Source organism: Balearica regulorum, chromosome 1 (assembly GCF_011004875.1).
Source record: "Balearica regulorum gibbericeps isolate bBalReg1 chromosome 1, bBalReg1.pri, whole genome shotgun sequence".
NCBI lineage: Eukaryota > Metazoa > Chordata > Aves > Gruiformes > Gruidae > Balearica > Balearica regulorum.
Genome location: NC_046184.1, coordinates 17,982,351 through 17,998,542, shown reverse-complemented (window position 1 = coordinate 17,998,542; position 16,192 = coordinate 17,982,351). Strand labels below are relative to the sequence as shown.

The following is a 16,192-nucleotide window of genomic DNA, read 5'->3' as shown; positions in this document are numbered from 1 at the left end:
TGAAGCTTCCTCTCCTTCCTCACCTCCAGAGACATACAGAATTGTGTACCTCCTTTGTGTGCTTTGCCCTGATTTCCTCCACCCACCCCTCTGTTTCAATTCTGCTGTGGTGTCAAATTTACCTACATCTGCTTTTTGCAGCACATGCTCAGTACCCTGTATGTATATGGTCCATGCAGAGACATACCTCTGGAAGTTGCCTGTCTTATTAACTTGCACAATTCACAAGATACAAGGTGTGTTGGTTTTGCGTGGCAAGGTTTTGGTAGCGGGGGGGGGGGGGGGGGGGGGCTACAGGGGTGGCTTCTGTGAGAAGCTGCTAGAAGCTTCCCCTGTGTCTGACAGAGCCAATGCCAGCCGGCTCCAAGACGGACCCGCTGCTGGCCAAGGCCAAGCCAATCAGCGCCTCTGTGATAACGTATTTAAGAAAGAGAAAAACAGTTAGAGAGAGCTTTTGCAGCCAGAGAGAGGAGTGAGAAGATGTAAGAAACTCTGCAGACACCAAGGTCAGTGCAGAAGGAGGGGGAGGAGGTGCTCCAGGTGCCAGAGCAGAGATCCCCCTGCAGCCTGTGGTGAAGACCATGGTGAAGCAGGCTGTCCCCCTGCAGCCCATGGAGGAAGGATGAGGGGGTGTAGAGATTCCACCTGCAGCCCGTGGAGGACCCCACGCCGGAGCAGGTGGAGACACCTGAAGGAGGCTGTGACCCCGTAGGAAGCCCATGCTGGAGCAAGCTCCTGGATCCTGTGGAGCCGTGGAGAGAGGAGCCCACGCCAGAGCAGGTTTGCTGACAGGACTTGTGACCCCGTGGGGGACCCACGCTGGAGCAGTTTGCTCCTGAAGGTCTGCACCCCGTGGAGGAGACTCACGTTGGAGAAGGTCGTGAAGGACTGTCTCCCGTGAGAGGGACCCCACGCTGGAGCAGGGGAACGATGAGAGGAGTCCTCCCCCTGAGGATGAAGAAGCAGCAGAAACACCGTGTGATGAACTGACTGTAACCCCCATTCCCCGTCCCCCTGTGCCTCTGAGGGGGGAGGAGGTTGAAGCCGGGAGTGAAGTTGAGCCCGGGAAGATGGGAGGGGGTGGGGGGAGGTGTTTTAAGATTTGGTTTTATTTCTCATTCCTCTACTCTGTTTTGCTTAGTAATAAATAAGATGAATTCCCTCTCTAAGTTCAGTCTGTTTTGCTCGTGATGATAATTAGAGAATGATCTCTCCCTGTCCTTATCTCGACCCGTAAGTTTGTTTTTTTTTTTTTTCATTGTACCTTTTCTCCCCTGTCTAGTGAAGGAGGGGAGTGATAGAGCGGCTCTGGTGGGCACCTGGCCGTCAGCCAGGGTCAACCCACTACACAAGGGCAGAGAGTTGCAGAAACGTAACTGAGAACAGAGGTTTTGCTACTGCATTTGCTTGTTTTGAGACCGTAAAACACACCAAAAACATGCTTTGATGGAGTATGCAATGTCCTTGATGAGAACAATAAAAAAAGCTTTCCACTCTATAGACCACTTCATAAATATGCATTTATTTCCTCATCTTTCATCAGTTTTACAGTTTTAACCAGTGCCTCAGTGTTAATCTTTGTCAGAAGCATAGAATGGAACTTCAGATACTTCTATTCCGTAGTTCTGAAGTTAAAAACAATTTCACAGGCCTTTCCATAAGGAACTGAGCCAAAAAAGAATGAAACTAATTTCTTATAACACATTACAGAGTTACATAAGATTTCAACTTACAATTCTATCCTACTCCATGTACTGTATTTACATTGTTAACTAATTTATTATTTACATTTTGCAAATACTGTAGTCATAAATCTTTTTATAATGTACATTGTTGTTTAAATTTTTATTACAGAAATTCTTTAACACACATTTTAGAGACTACAATTTCAATATTTCACATGAGTTCTAGGAAATTACTGCCTGGTTTCACTAGTGATGTGTCAAGATGCCTCCTTCATAAGAAAATACATATTACAAAGGAATTTTGTAATATTCAGAATCTTGAATTTTGAAAAACATAAGTACATGGGATTAATAATGATAATGTTATTTCTTTTAGTATGCAAAATTTTGTTTGGAATGACATTTTACCTGAGATGTACAATTGTTAAATGCAAGGTGTTTTTTTTTAATAAAATGAAATATTTTATGTAAATTGTATTGAAAATTTGAAATTTTACATAAATGTTGGCCTTCTATTCACTGAAAACTATTCCCTTCTGTATAGATATACAAATGTTATTTATATATCTATACCTTATTTTCCAGAAAAGTCTATATCTACATAAATAAACATTGTTATTATATTAGGAAACTTCCCACTATCCTTAAAAAGCAATGTGCTCAAGTACAATATTCAACTTCTGACACAGACACAATAGTAAATGTGACCTCTAATGGTAATACTTTCTTCCAAGGGAAGTAAGAGGTACCTGTTGAATTTGGAAGACATGGCAGACAACTTATGTGGACCCGATGAAGGAAATTTTATATATCCAGTCCCATAAATGTTATGCGGGAGCATCTGACACAGCAGACAACTTTGGGTCAACTTTCCATGTTACATATAACTACCTAAATAACATCTAAATAGAAAAATGTTAATTACAGAAAACCCTTACAACATTGTACATTTAATGCTGTGTGTCTTCTCTCGTTACAATAATACGCGTTTCTATTAACAAATGATTGTAGATACTAAGTTTAAAGCAAATGGTCATAAATTTCAGGTTTCTTTTATTCTGTTATTGGTAGATATTCTGTTAGGCACAATATGACATTCTTTGTAAACATAAATTTCAGTACATTAGACCATGAACTAAAGTTACAGAAAACAGTATACGGACATTTAAGAAACACAGATCCACTACACACTCTAGGCACAAAGGCAGCAATCTAGGAGGCCTGATCTTGTATCCATCGCAACTGAAACCCCCAGCTGACACCAGTGGAACAGAAACGCAGCCTAGTCTCCAAACACTCCTACTTCTGAATTAATTCAGTTTTTTCTCTTCTACCAAAGATTTCATATAATTTCAAAATACGGATCTCATTATCACATTGGTAAAAATGTATTTTATTCTATTTACCCTGAAACACCTAATTATTACAAAGTCAGTGTCAAGAACTAAAGCCCCTAAAACAAGTAATGTAACTAACTCATCTAGAAAGCTTTCTTCAAAATATGTATCTACATATTTTTAAGAACTTGAAAATAATCTTCCAATAACAAGTCATAAGAGAAAACCTCTTGAAGATTTTATTATTTCCCAAACTTAAAAGTGCACTACACTTTTCGTGCAACGCTGTGCAACTCAACAACTGAACTGAGGAATAACAATTCTGACCTTCCAGTATATTGCTTATCGCAACTCTCAGCCTTAATAACCTGTATGTGTAGGTTAGGCACAAATTAATATGAGTTATTTACATCCAATAAAGTAACATCAGAATTCTTATCTGAAAAGATTTCTTGAAAATAAATAGTGCACTTAAATTATGTAAGTTTTGAGAAACTATTCGGTATCCCATGATTACATGAAGAAATGTTAATTTCATTCTATAAAGTCACAGAGGATTTTTTTCTCCTAATGACGCACAAGTGCTCTGAGTATATAGTTACTGCTATTGTTATTGGGAACTATCTTCTCGCTTACTTTGAATAATCAGGAAAAAAGGTATTAAATTATTTAACAAATAAGCTTTGGAAAGATATACTAATTTTCCTTTTCTAACATGCTAGAAATGGAGAATAAGGCAACAACTGAGATAAAAATATATCTTGCTTTGTAAACCAGACTTCTTAGTACATTTCTTAAAAGTGAACTTTCATGCTGAAAAATTTAAAGGCCTTGAAAGGAAAGCTTGAATTACTTTGACAAGACCACGTCTTCTATTTCACTCAATATTTTAAAAACACTCCAAAATATATAGAGAGGGATTTATTTTAGTGTTATAGATGAGTCTTCAGCTTTAAGTAAAACTCCTTTGTATGGCTAAAAAATTTCTACAGCACCCTGTAAGACTGAGCAATGTTTAGAAAAATCCCACCAATTTCCATTGCAACCTTCTAGATTCTTGTATTATTGAAGTATTCTAACCTAATTCCATGGAAAAACAACAGATGGTGTGCGAATATCAGTGTCTTCTGAGTTATAACCAGACCTCAAAACACAGGCATTGCTGTCTCCTATGGTCTTTACGACTATGAAAAGTTCTTTTTTTTCCACTCAAAGTAAATAACTTTTACTGACCAAACCTGGCTGATAAAGCTGTGGAGGTGACACTGAAGTAATGACAAAATCGTTCCATAAGTAGTTTTAAGTCTTAGGTACATACAAAATTTGCTCAACATAAATTAAGCAGACTGCAATTCTCCTAATGAGAGAAGGGGAAAAAAAGAAGAAAATTACAGGATAGACTTCTGAACTCACTTTTCATGCTGAGCAAAAAAGTTCACTTTTAAGTTCATTCAATGCTCGATATCCTGCTTTGTCCATTTCTTTGGTATTCTGTTCTCATTCTGCAAATTCTATCAGAATTTTAATGGTCTTCTTAATTCAAATGAAAGAGCAATGAGCTGAAAGCACAACCAGAACAACAGATGCCATAATACTGCAGAACACGTTGGTCTTAATGATTTCTGTCTCTTTATATTCATTTCTTGTAATGATTGGGGGCATCCGCAAACGCAAACTTCAGTCTGTAGGCCTCTGCTAGGAGTACGCTAATTTCTTCATTTCCCCAGTGTGCTGTGGGCAAATTTTGTAAAAATATCAGCAATTCCTAGATGGAGAGAAAAAAAACCAAGAAGAAATAAATGTATTTTTTCAAATACCAGTGTAATAGCAATGTATTACTTATACAATGATTATTTATAAGCAGTCACTCACATAGCACATCAGTATCTTGAACAAACCCGAGAACAAACCTGAGATTCCTTTAGGTTTAGTGATTTTCCTGTAACTTTTATAGAAATATTTGCTGTTCAGTCTTTCAGTTCAGAAACCAGCTATTAATTGTAGCTGAACTATGGTTATTTTCTAGTGTTGGAAAAAAATTAAAAAAAAAAAAAAAAAAAAAAAGGCGTGAGCTTACTTGCTCTGTGAGTAAATACTATGTGTGACAGATGCAATACTGCCCAAGCATGTAAATTCTATGTACCCGCACTTGCCCTTGTATGGTTATACCACCACTGGTGCCCCCGATCAGGGATGGAGCCCCCTTGTTGTACTCAGGCAAACAAGAACTCACACCCAATGTATCAGAACCATTCCATTAGACTTCTAAGAGGTAAATAGTGTTACTGTATCCATTTTATAGTTGGTAATTAAGATACAATGCTTATGGGTATTGGAGTCACCTGAAACTACTAGAAATTTAATTCTGAGCTCTGTAAGTCCGAAATAGTCTAACACAGGACTCAGTCTTCTTTTAGATTTGCCATATTTCCTACATTATTTTAGCACCTGGATACATCTTACACACTTGCCAATTCCAACCAAGCTCTAGAAGTTTTCACATATCATTTTGCATATAGTTCTTCAAAAATTCCACATGTATCTTCTACATTTAAGATCTTCAACCTGCTTTCAGTTTGTAAAATCTGTTGTCCAGATCATTTCAATATCCCTATGCTAGGTATCAACATGAGGATTACCTACACTTCTGCTTTAAGGAGCTATAAAATATTCATTTAATACCTTAAATATTTCTATAACTTCTTTATCAGCCAGGTAAGAGACAGACAGCTAGAGATAAAGCAAAATTGCTGACTACATTGCAGAAGCGCTAAAATTCTCTTCCCTAATTAGCCTTTTCACATGTAAACATAAAGAATATCTGAACAGGCTGCCCAGAGAGGTGGTGGAGTCACCATCCCTGGAGGTGTTCAAAAACCACATAGACGTGGCACTTCAGGACATGGTTTAGTAGGTGTGGTGGTGCTGGGTTGACAGTTGGACTTGATGATCTTAGAGGTCTTTTCCAACCTTAAGGATTCTACGATTCTATGATTTTTCTGGTGTTGCTGTTTTCTAGGTATGCCTTTTATATAGCACAGCAAACAACAGTTCAATTTCTTTCAACGTTAATTACATAGCAGTGCAGATAAAATTAATCAATAGAAGTGATTTCAAATGGCAATTTGAATTTAATTTGAAAAGGCGCTAAAATGTAGATTCTTACTTTTGTAGGGCATGTGTTTTATTGTATTACATATGTTTTATTGTAGCAACATGGTATGAACAAATATGCCCAACCTCCTGTTGGCCAAAACTCCAGGATTGTAGCTCTATGCTGAACTGCGATGCACACGATCAAATCCCATCATTGGTTGCACTTTGAAGGATCCTTCAAAAGGGTTACTCGAAAAATGTTTGCTTCCTATCCCATCACTGAATGGTCAAAGGGCAGTATATCCATCTGTGTTGTTGCCTGTCCAAAGTATTGTTGTTCTCCAATGATTATAACGAAGTTATACAATTGGATACATTCTCAAAATTATGGTTGATCGCTAAGTCTGGGACTTTTGACAAAAACTTCCCAGTCACTTCAGATGTTTTCCTCTTCCCTGATATTCTGGGGTTAAGTCCCTCACACTAATGCAAAGATAAGCTACTTTGCTATTTACACATGAAAAATTATAAATTAAATTAAATTATTTCAGTCAGTTGGAGTCAACTCCCACTGCAATTCTTAGCCCTGGTTTCCCACTCTTTTCTGGTTTCTTGTCCCAAAATATTTTCCTACGGGTCAGTTTTTCCTCCCTCTTGTATTGGTTTAGGCAAAATTCATTTCCAAGCATCCAAAGCCCAGGAACAGAGGTAATAAGGAGCTCACTGGGACAGTGCCCGTATGTTCAGTTCTGATGATGGCACCAAAATTCACCATAACCCATAGCAGCACCAAGCTTCAAATCCTCAGCTGTAGGCCGAAACTTGCCAGCTGAGAGAGGACTCTTTGGAAGATCAACTCCCACAAATTCTCTTCTGAGTTCATGCAAATGACAATTTTAAAAGGCTCGTAATTTGACCAAACTTGGTAAGTTAGGGGTTTTTTAAGTTAATGGTGACCTAAAACAAACAAACCCTCAAACGTGATGTACAAGTCACCCTCAGTCAAATATGAAGTTCATGTTTTAAACTTTCCAAAGAAAAGATCACCTGGAGATCCCGTGTCTCGTGCTTTTAATTGTTTTGACAAAAACATTCCTTAAAATTTAAGCTGTGGCAAAGCAACAAAAGGGAAGTTTTGGATGAGTTACATCGCAACAAACAATGTGGAATTTTGTGATGGGAGTTACAAGGCAATCTTAGGAACTGCACTTGCAGTTGTTAAGCCTGTTTGTATCTTGTAGGTGCTCTATTTTTGCAGAAAAATGTAGACAATTTGTGCACATTTGTGTATGTGCATATATTTATGAACATGTGCATATGTATATTTTTGCATGAATATGTTTGTTAAGATTTATTCTAAAGAGCAGGAATAAGTAAGCAGGAATGCAATTAAACCCACAACAATTATCTTGCTGTAAATCAGAATCCTGCATTATCATGTGTAAGTACATAGTGAAATTCTTCTTCTTCAAAAGGTTCTTACTTTCCTTGTCCCCCCTTCTCCCTCCTCTACACCTGCTTTCACAGAAGATGGCTGAAGGAGCCCTTAGCAAGGATTCCGTGATTTCAGGAAAGAGCGAGGAGCAGAAATGAACATGAAATGATTTTTAATGTGTGTGTGCGAGAATTATTTTGGCTTCATCTATTTCATGGTCTTGCTATACTGGTTCTTGTAATATGAAACAAGAAAGGATAGAAAAGTTGAGCAGTACTATATATTTAATTACGAATAATAAGTAGTAATACAACAGAGTTAGCATGAGAATGTCTCTGTTACACGTGAGAGAACACATTTTTAATAAAGTGTTATACAACTGCCCAAATCCCACTTTTTTTTGTATTTCTGTCTACTTATTTGACAGTTATGCTGATAACTGTAATTAATAAATTAGCAGTGCAGAGTAGGAAGGTTGTGTGGAGGGATGATAAATGCCTACCTCCACGAAAGTTGTTTTTTTTTTTCCTTTTGCAAAAGTAACTTTCAACCAGCTCTAAGACACAGCAGTTAATTCAGTGAGTTTTGTGAAATTAGCTCTTTCAATGTTTGCAGTGCCAAGACTTTGCTGGATCAGACTTCTGGTGCAAACTGGTACAAAATGAGCATTTTGGTTTTCTTTTGGGGTTCACATAAATTTGGCCTAAACCAATTCTCCAGCCACTGGAGAACTGTGAGCCTTCTAGCAGACCTCAGCACTTGTGCAGTGTAGAACGTCACCTGTTACAACTGATATCTGCCTGTACAGAAGGTGCTATTAAGCTATTCAACAGCTAGTAAATCAAAGCTCAACTGTTTCAGCATGAGATTAGAAAGCAGGAGTGTACGGTGGTCACACATTTGGTCCACTACACTGATGGTTTCTGTGGCAACTGTATCTGTTTTTCAAACTAGAAAATGTTGCTACATGTTTGTGAAACACAGATAATTCTTGTAGATTAATGAATTCTGCTTATATATTCAGTTTTGATGGTAAGGAGATCATACTGGATATCAGAAAATGATTATAAAAATATAGTTTATTTTCTTAAAACCTTCTACATAGCAGTCACTTTTACAAACAACTTACTGCTCAATGATTAAAAAAAGGAAGTAAAATAACAGTCACTCATGTTAATTTTTTTACATTTACCCCTTCAAAGCACTTGAAGGTACATTATCTTAGAGAACAAAGCACATTTTCTAAAATAAAGATACAGTTTTAGAGGTTTGTTTGGAAATGACCCATGGAGAACCAGACAAAACACATCATTTTTCTCCCAGAAGATACAGCACAACAGCAGGAGAAATCAGGTTCTCCAGGCTTAAGGCTGGAAAACTCAAACCATTCAACCTTACGCTCTTTGTTGAACATGCAAAGACTACACCAGCAATATCCATACTATATAAAATTTAATGCGCAGCTCAAATCTGAAATAGGACTACTGGTGAAGAACTAGCTTAATACTTCTATTATTAATTGCAAACTTACTAATAATCTTCATCAGAATTGAATATATAACTAAATGGCAGAGTAATCCACTGACCGTCCAAGTCTATTTCTGCTTGTGTGGGAATTTCGCCACAGTTACCAAGAGAAAAGACTCATTGCTTAACTGCTCATCAAAGTCTAAGACTGATTGTGGTGGCACAACAAAAAAACTGCTAAACAAAATTAATTATTTGGTCCTGTATGTTTAAACACTTATGAGCAGCTGTACAGAGTGTACTTTTAAAGTACATGTACTTTCAAAATGACATTTTCCTTAGATAAATATACATGTATTTGAGAACTATCCTATTCTCCATGTAATCAAGGCGTAATGTAATCAATCTCCACGTAAACTTGCTGCAAGTGCTGCGGTATAAAGCACCTTCAGAAGTATGAAAAGTAAAAGTATGAGGTCTATATTTAAACACTTCAGCAATAAAATCTGTGAGCAATGCTGTCTGTTAAGCAATGGCTGTTGTCAGATATAAAATTATTCTTGAGGGAAAAAAATCCTATCACACAAGATCCAAAACATGTATCTAAAAGAAAATACCAGACTGCTAGACTCACTTCTTCAAAGAGAAGATGATTTCCAAAGCCCTTACTCTTCAGTGTATTCCTCAGTTTCCTCTAAGACCAAACTGGTCAAGGTCTGTTTCTTGTAAACTAACTCAAAACTAATAAAATTTCATAAAAGACATTTTTAATAATTATTACAAAGCTATCAGCCTCTTTCTCCTCGCTGAGATTATAATCCAATGAAATCTCAGCCCATTAAAACAACCTTAACGCCCCCTGCCAAAACCCAGAAGCAAAAGAAAGCAAATTTTGTCATGTTTTGAATTTTGGTTCATTAGCAAATCTCCTTATAATATGAAGTCCACTCTAGTCCCTTTAATCAATACAGGTGTTAGCAGAAGATTTGGCAATAATACTGGTTATTTGGTAATGGCTATCTATAGTCGTTATGCTATTTGTTGTCATCCCCACTCTGACTCCATATGTGGATCTTGAAGGAAGGAACATTAAAACCAATTATAGAACAAACAGCACATTGATAATTATTAAAACATAAAAATGTTATTCTAATGAGCAGAGCGCAAAGGTCTCTTCTGTGATAATCAAAGCAATTTATTTACTTTGAAAACTCAGTTCAGACTTTTTGTCTGTGTGAATTATTGACAAAGTTCAACTGCAGGGTTTTTTTAACAGAAGAAACTTAACAGAACATAAAAACCAGTAATAGAATAGTGTTCTTATTTCTAGCTAATATAAAAATGGCAATAACTAAAGTTAAAATCAAACTTGAACATACTGAGTATAATAGAGTTAGTTTTTAATGTCAAAACTGAGAACCGGTCTATTAATTTAACAAATAAAGGCAGTCCTAAAATACGGTATTTTTCTATGAGAGCTGTTAATCCTTCCTGCTGCTTAACTGCAATGTAATTATGGTCTGAGTACTTCTGGTCTACCACAGCTCTATTTTGTACTGATAGGCAGAACCTGCAATCTTACTATATTTTATGATCATGAACTTTTCAATATCATACTTTAGGACTGCACATAACTAAATGGAAGGTAAATTAACTTTATATATAATCTTTCATTATTTAATAAGGAATTGCTAACAGCTATATTTTGAACAAGAGCTGTATCTGTTACACATGTACACATATAAAACACTGCACACTTTATGCTGGCAATTTGATTAAATGACTTCTTTATAAGAGTTATTTGTACTTTCAAAAGTTGCACTTCAAATTTTAGAACATAGCACTTACTTTTAAAGAACCAATGAAGTGCAATACAACTGAAATTTATTTAGAGGAATTATTGAGACAAGCTAAGGAGGAAACCAATTATTGCCAGAAAAAAAATGCTCTTTTTATCTTTTTAGATTACAGAAAAGAGATATAAACCATATGCATACATTCAAAGAATTCTTAATGTTCTTATGATTTTATGGCAAATTGTGCCATAAAATGGTGCCAGAGATAGCCAGAACTGGAGAATGATACAAAAATTTTTTTCTAACTAAATGTAAACTACACAGGTAAAATAAATACTTAATATAGGAATTGTTTAATTCCTATTTCCCTTACAACATTCTTTTTCACTCGCTCGTATATGCGATTGTCAAGTGCGAAAGGAAAGGGTGGCAGGGATGGTTAGTACCAAGCAGGCATCCCACCGTGGACTTGGTCCCTCCCTCCCTCCCCTGCGCTGCACAGCGAAGCAGGCAGACAGATGTGCCAGACCTTCTGCCTGGCTGAGACCCTGTAATCGCTGCAGTGGCCAGGCTGGTAACGTGCTGTGCAATGCCAGCCTCTAATCCTCTTCCCAGATACTTAGGATGAAGGATACCTGCTGCTCTGGGACTCGGCCAAGCTCAGTCCAAATCCTCCCCCTTCAGCCTGCTATCAAAGGAGTAACAAACGCACTGGCTGGTAACATGAAAGCACCGGTCCGGCACACACCGCAGAGCCTAGCTGACCTTGTTCAGTTGCCTTAGAGCTACTTTTCCCTTCTCTCTGCCCCTCGCTGTTGATACGTAGTACACCAAATAAATAAGACTCTAGCTCTGAGACACGTTGTCTCTTCTTTCTTGAGTACTGTTTTTTTCTCTTTCAATACACTCAACAATATTCCCTACACTGCTGCCACTTCTTATTTCTCCGGCTGTCCTAACCTGCTACGTGGAGTTGCAAATAATGAACTGTATTGCTGGAGTGCTGTGAGTCTTATTAATTACCTGTGTCTCGGAGTCAGAGAAAACATTTCTTTCCTATTGGGCACAGCTGGAATTGAGAAAACTAAGATTTCAAAATCTAATATTAAAGAGATAGCAGGAATAGGTCATCTACTGCAGTTTAAGAAATATTTGCTGCAGATACAGGTTAAGAGGCGTAAGTGGACCTGGATCCTTCAGTGGTACAGCTGATCACCAGCGCTGCTTCCTGAGCATGGAACGCCACAAACCACAGTGCACACGCAGTGCAGACAGCGATGGCTGAGAGAGCACAAAACAGTCCGGCTTGGATACTGGATGCAATAATTCCCTCCTTGCTCTTGTAATTTCAAAGATTATGGGTGAACCTAAACTTTGATAAGCAGAAGATGGGGAAACACTGGTTTATCTACACTAAGTGGTAGGAGCATTTAAGCCTGCACGGACACAGTCTGAAGGATTTAGGAGAGGTATGTTCCTGGCAAGTCATAAATCAGTGTCACTCATGAACTCCCACCTTGAATGTGAAAGTTCACCTCCTGTCCCGTGACAGTTTAGAGCAAAAAAGCCAACAAACAAAAAAACTCCAATCCCAATATTTGCTGAAATAGTGAATATTCAACTGTGTAAATCCAGTACTAAATTCGATCTTTTTCTTCTACATTTCTTTATTGCACATTACCTAAACTATGCATCTTGAATTTCTTGAAAGGTTATTAATTCTTTCCAAAGAATTGCCTATTAAACAATAATTCTTATTTATCTTAATTTTGACCTTTCTTTCCTACGTGACATCTTAACCAACAGAGCACAGCATACTTGGAATAGTATGAAACTAACTACAGAAAAAAAAGATTATTCAGAGTTCTAACTGGATGTGTTGCATCTTAAAATGGATACTTAAAAAAATTATATAAATAGGTTAAAGGTAAATTTCTCCTGCTATAAGCTTACATTCAGCAACTCAAGTGCATAGTGATTCTCGAACAAGTATTTTTTTTTATTTTTTTATTCAAATATATTATATATTCTTTGATTCAAATATACATTTTTCATTCTTCATTTCAACTCAACAATCTCCCATTAATCTTCTGAAAACATAGAGAAGTATGCTATTCTTATAATTAATTTCATATTCCTAATAACTTCATAGAAACGCACCTTAACATTCAGAAATTGAAAGCTTATGAAAAGCTGATGGTCTTATCATTTCCCTTTCATGTTTTTCTTTTCATGACTACTGAAAAAGATTCCTGGACTCAGTATATTAAAACCACTAAAACAGCAATTAAAGTCCTGTTTCATCCAGTATGGATCTCTCACACAAGTCATTAGCAACCTTAATTGCTAATCATAGAATACGTGGTTCTAAAGAACTATGCCAGAGAAGCTGTGCTCACTTCGCTGAAGTGAGGATCTATATCTTCATTTACACGGGTCTGAAAATATATAAATTAATATGGTAAAAAGTGCATTAAAGGACCACATCTTAGCTGATAGTGTAGGTAGCCTTATGTCCTTGTTCTCAAGTGAAAACAAAAAACAAAACCACAAGTAATCCCCATTCCTAAATCTTAAAACAGGAAACAACATCACACGTTAGATCTTTTTCTTAACAAAACTTACTATCTACATATTTTATCTAAAAGATTGTAAGGACACAGACTTAAAAACAAAGCAAGCATTGTCACAGAACCTAAGAGATGTTCAACTCCATAAACAAACACCTTATTCTGGTAATACCTTTTTATTCTGAACTGTCTCAAAATGCTTCAAAATTACATGCACATGACATAGAAGAAGGTTGGGTACTGATACAGAATATTGAATACTCAAGAAAGAGGAGGAAGTTATCTTACTCGACCACTGATGTAAATTCATACTTAAATCAGCCCATGAAACAAAAAACAGACTTGTTTTTTCCTTGCTTTTAAACTAGAGAAAACAGAACTTCCATTTTAAAAATCTCATATGAAAATTGAATGTTCCAGGAAACATCCAGGAAGATTTCTCAGTATTCTAATTGCTACAGCACAGAGCAGAATAGCCCTGAACCACTCTGATTATACTTTTTGCCATATTGTTTTACAAAATTTTGCTATATTGCTGGTATTTGGAGCTACGTGTACTTCTTGGGCATCAGACTATAAATCAAAGCAAGTAAGTAAATAAAAAAAAAGCCCAACTACACCACTTGCCACTAGCTCCATGCAAAAAGCAGCAAATAAAGAAAAACAGATGCGAATGTCCAGAGTATAAAAAGTCATGAAGATCAGCAGTCATTCTATTAAAAACAAATCCAAACAAAAGCCATCCAAACATAGAACTTGCTATACCAATTCAGACTGCAGCAATTATGGCAGAATTTCACTTCTGAAATGAATTGCCAATGAGTAAGTTACTACATTCTATCACTTTTTTCTGTAGTCAAGCAAGATCAAAATATTTGTAGAGCAGATTCCAACAGAAAATTTACAATTCTGCCTCGCCATAAAGTCCATATGCTACCCACTCTTCTTGGTTTAATTTCCCTGACCATAATTTGGCAAGGCATTTTAAGTGGAAGAGTTTGTAGAGCTCCAAATTCACACATATTCCCCTCTCTACAATGACTTCAATTTTAACACTGTAATATGAATAGTTAAAAGCTCAGCAAAAAGAAGAAAGAAAATCATAAAATATGATGAACCATAGGGACAAGAGTGTATCAAAATTTTATATATTTCAGACTTAAAGCAATTAGTATGTTTTGACAAAAAGGTATTTCACACTGTAAATTGTTCTGAGTAAAATCTCATCTTGTTTTAGAGAAAACATACATTAAAGATTGCTGATGCAAAATTGCCTGTATATATAACTTAAGTAGTACTGTCTGAGACATACAGCTTTTACATCCCATAAATATGTCACAATGCAGTGGCTAAACTAGTATATTTTTGGAAGTAAAAAATATTCCTAAACATAATTCAAATGGAATATCGTCAGTATCCTAGGGATACAGGACTGACAGAGGTCATTTCCATTACGTGGTTCAACCGCCCACACCACAAGAAGCCATATATAGGTGTTTTGTTCTGAATAATAAATAAACGTTCCCCATTTGCCTTGTCAAAACCCAGAAAGCATTTGTGCACCGCTGACAGACTTAAGGACACCAACACAGAGAACCAATGACTTGGCAATGGAAAAGAAGAACCGAACCACCTTCATGAAGATACCACAGTTAAAGGAAAGGACAGATAAAGAACTTGCCCAAAGTCCTATGTCTCTGCATTGGCAGGGAAACTGATAACTGAAAATTTCCAAGTTAACCTGAGCAGCCTCACAAAAATCAGTAACAACTAATCCAAAAGTCCCTTCAACTCTGAGGAGAATACCACTGTTCACATTAAGAAATTGTTTAAGCTTCCTCAGTGAGCAAGGCACGCAGGCATAAAAGCACAAGACAGGGGATCATCGAAGCTGCAGAGGTTCTCTCAACGTACAAAATCAACACCACCCCCCCCCAAATCTCTATCCATTCCTTGATGCCTTAGGAGAAAAATGTGTGAAATTGCATTTCCTTTGTACCTCTTAGAAGAAATGATGCTTCAGTTGGAGCGAAGTTCCAAAAGTGCTTTCATAGATAGACTGAATCATTAATTCAAATTAACACTATGCAATTCAATTGTACTACTATAAGCTACAGCATAAAAATATTCTAAAACGGTATAAATACTATGCAGGAAACATGATTTACAACTGTGCTCAAGACATCTTTCAGTCTGCTTGGGGACAAGAAGAAATCCAAACCAGGATTAATGTTACTGTATCACACAATAACATAAATTCATCAAGCCTTGTCAGAAAACATATACTGCTCTTTACCTCCTGATATTTTACATAGTAGGTGCTTCACTTTATCTAATGATTTATAAATAGAAGTGGAACAATTTATATCCTTTTGATCTTTCACCAAAATTATGGTATGACTTAAATCTTTATTCCCATTACAAAGCAATCCAAATGCATTCTAGAAGAGAATCATACTCCCTCTCAAGCTTTCTAGCTTATTTAACCTTGCAAAATACTCTTCTAATACTCTCTGCTAGGGCTAGTTCTTAATTTCCTAGTCTATGTTGTTAAACATAATTATGAAGAGATTACATAAAACCCAAACACATGATTCTCATGGAAGTCTCAGAGAGATGCCATTTTTCAAAAGCATATAGACAAAGAATAATCACTGGGACCATGGAAAAATAATAATTCTAAATGGGGTAGATGGAAGCCCTAAGGTACATACAAATATCCTAAGGCCCTAGGATTCTAAGGCAATTAAAATACTAACACAGTTTATTTATATAATATTTAAATGCCTTTTTTACATGGCACTAT

The 16,192-nt window shown here is 36.6% G+C and overlaps 1 protein-coding gene across 1 annotated transcript in view; it reads right to left on the bottom strand.

Moving 5' to 3' along the window:
* Positions 1-1,500: 1,500 nt before the first annotated feature.
* The window catches only part of TBC1D22A (TBC1 domain family member 22A), a 180,386-nt gene continuing 165,694 nt past the window's right edge, over positions 1,501-16,192 (bottom strand). Inside the window, exon 13 of the mRNA XM_075742366.1 lies at positions 1,501-4,787. Within this exon, the coding sequence (XP_075598481.1) occupies positions 4,659-4,787 (129 nt within the window). The 3' untranslated portion in view covers positions 1,501-4,658. The remainder of the gene's footprint in view (positions 4,788-16,192) is intronic.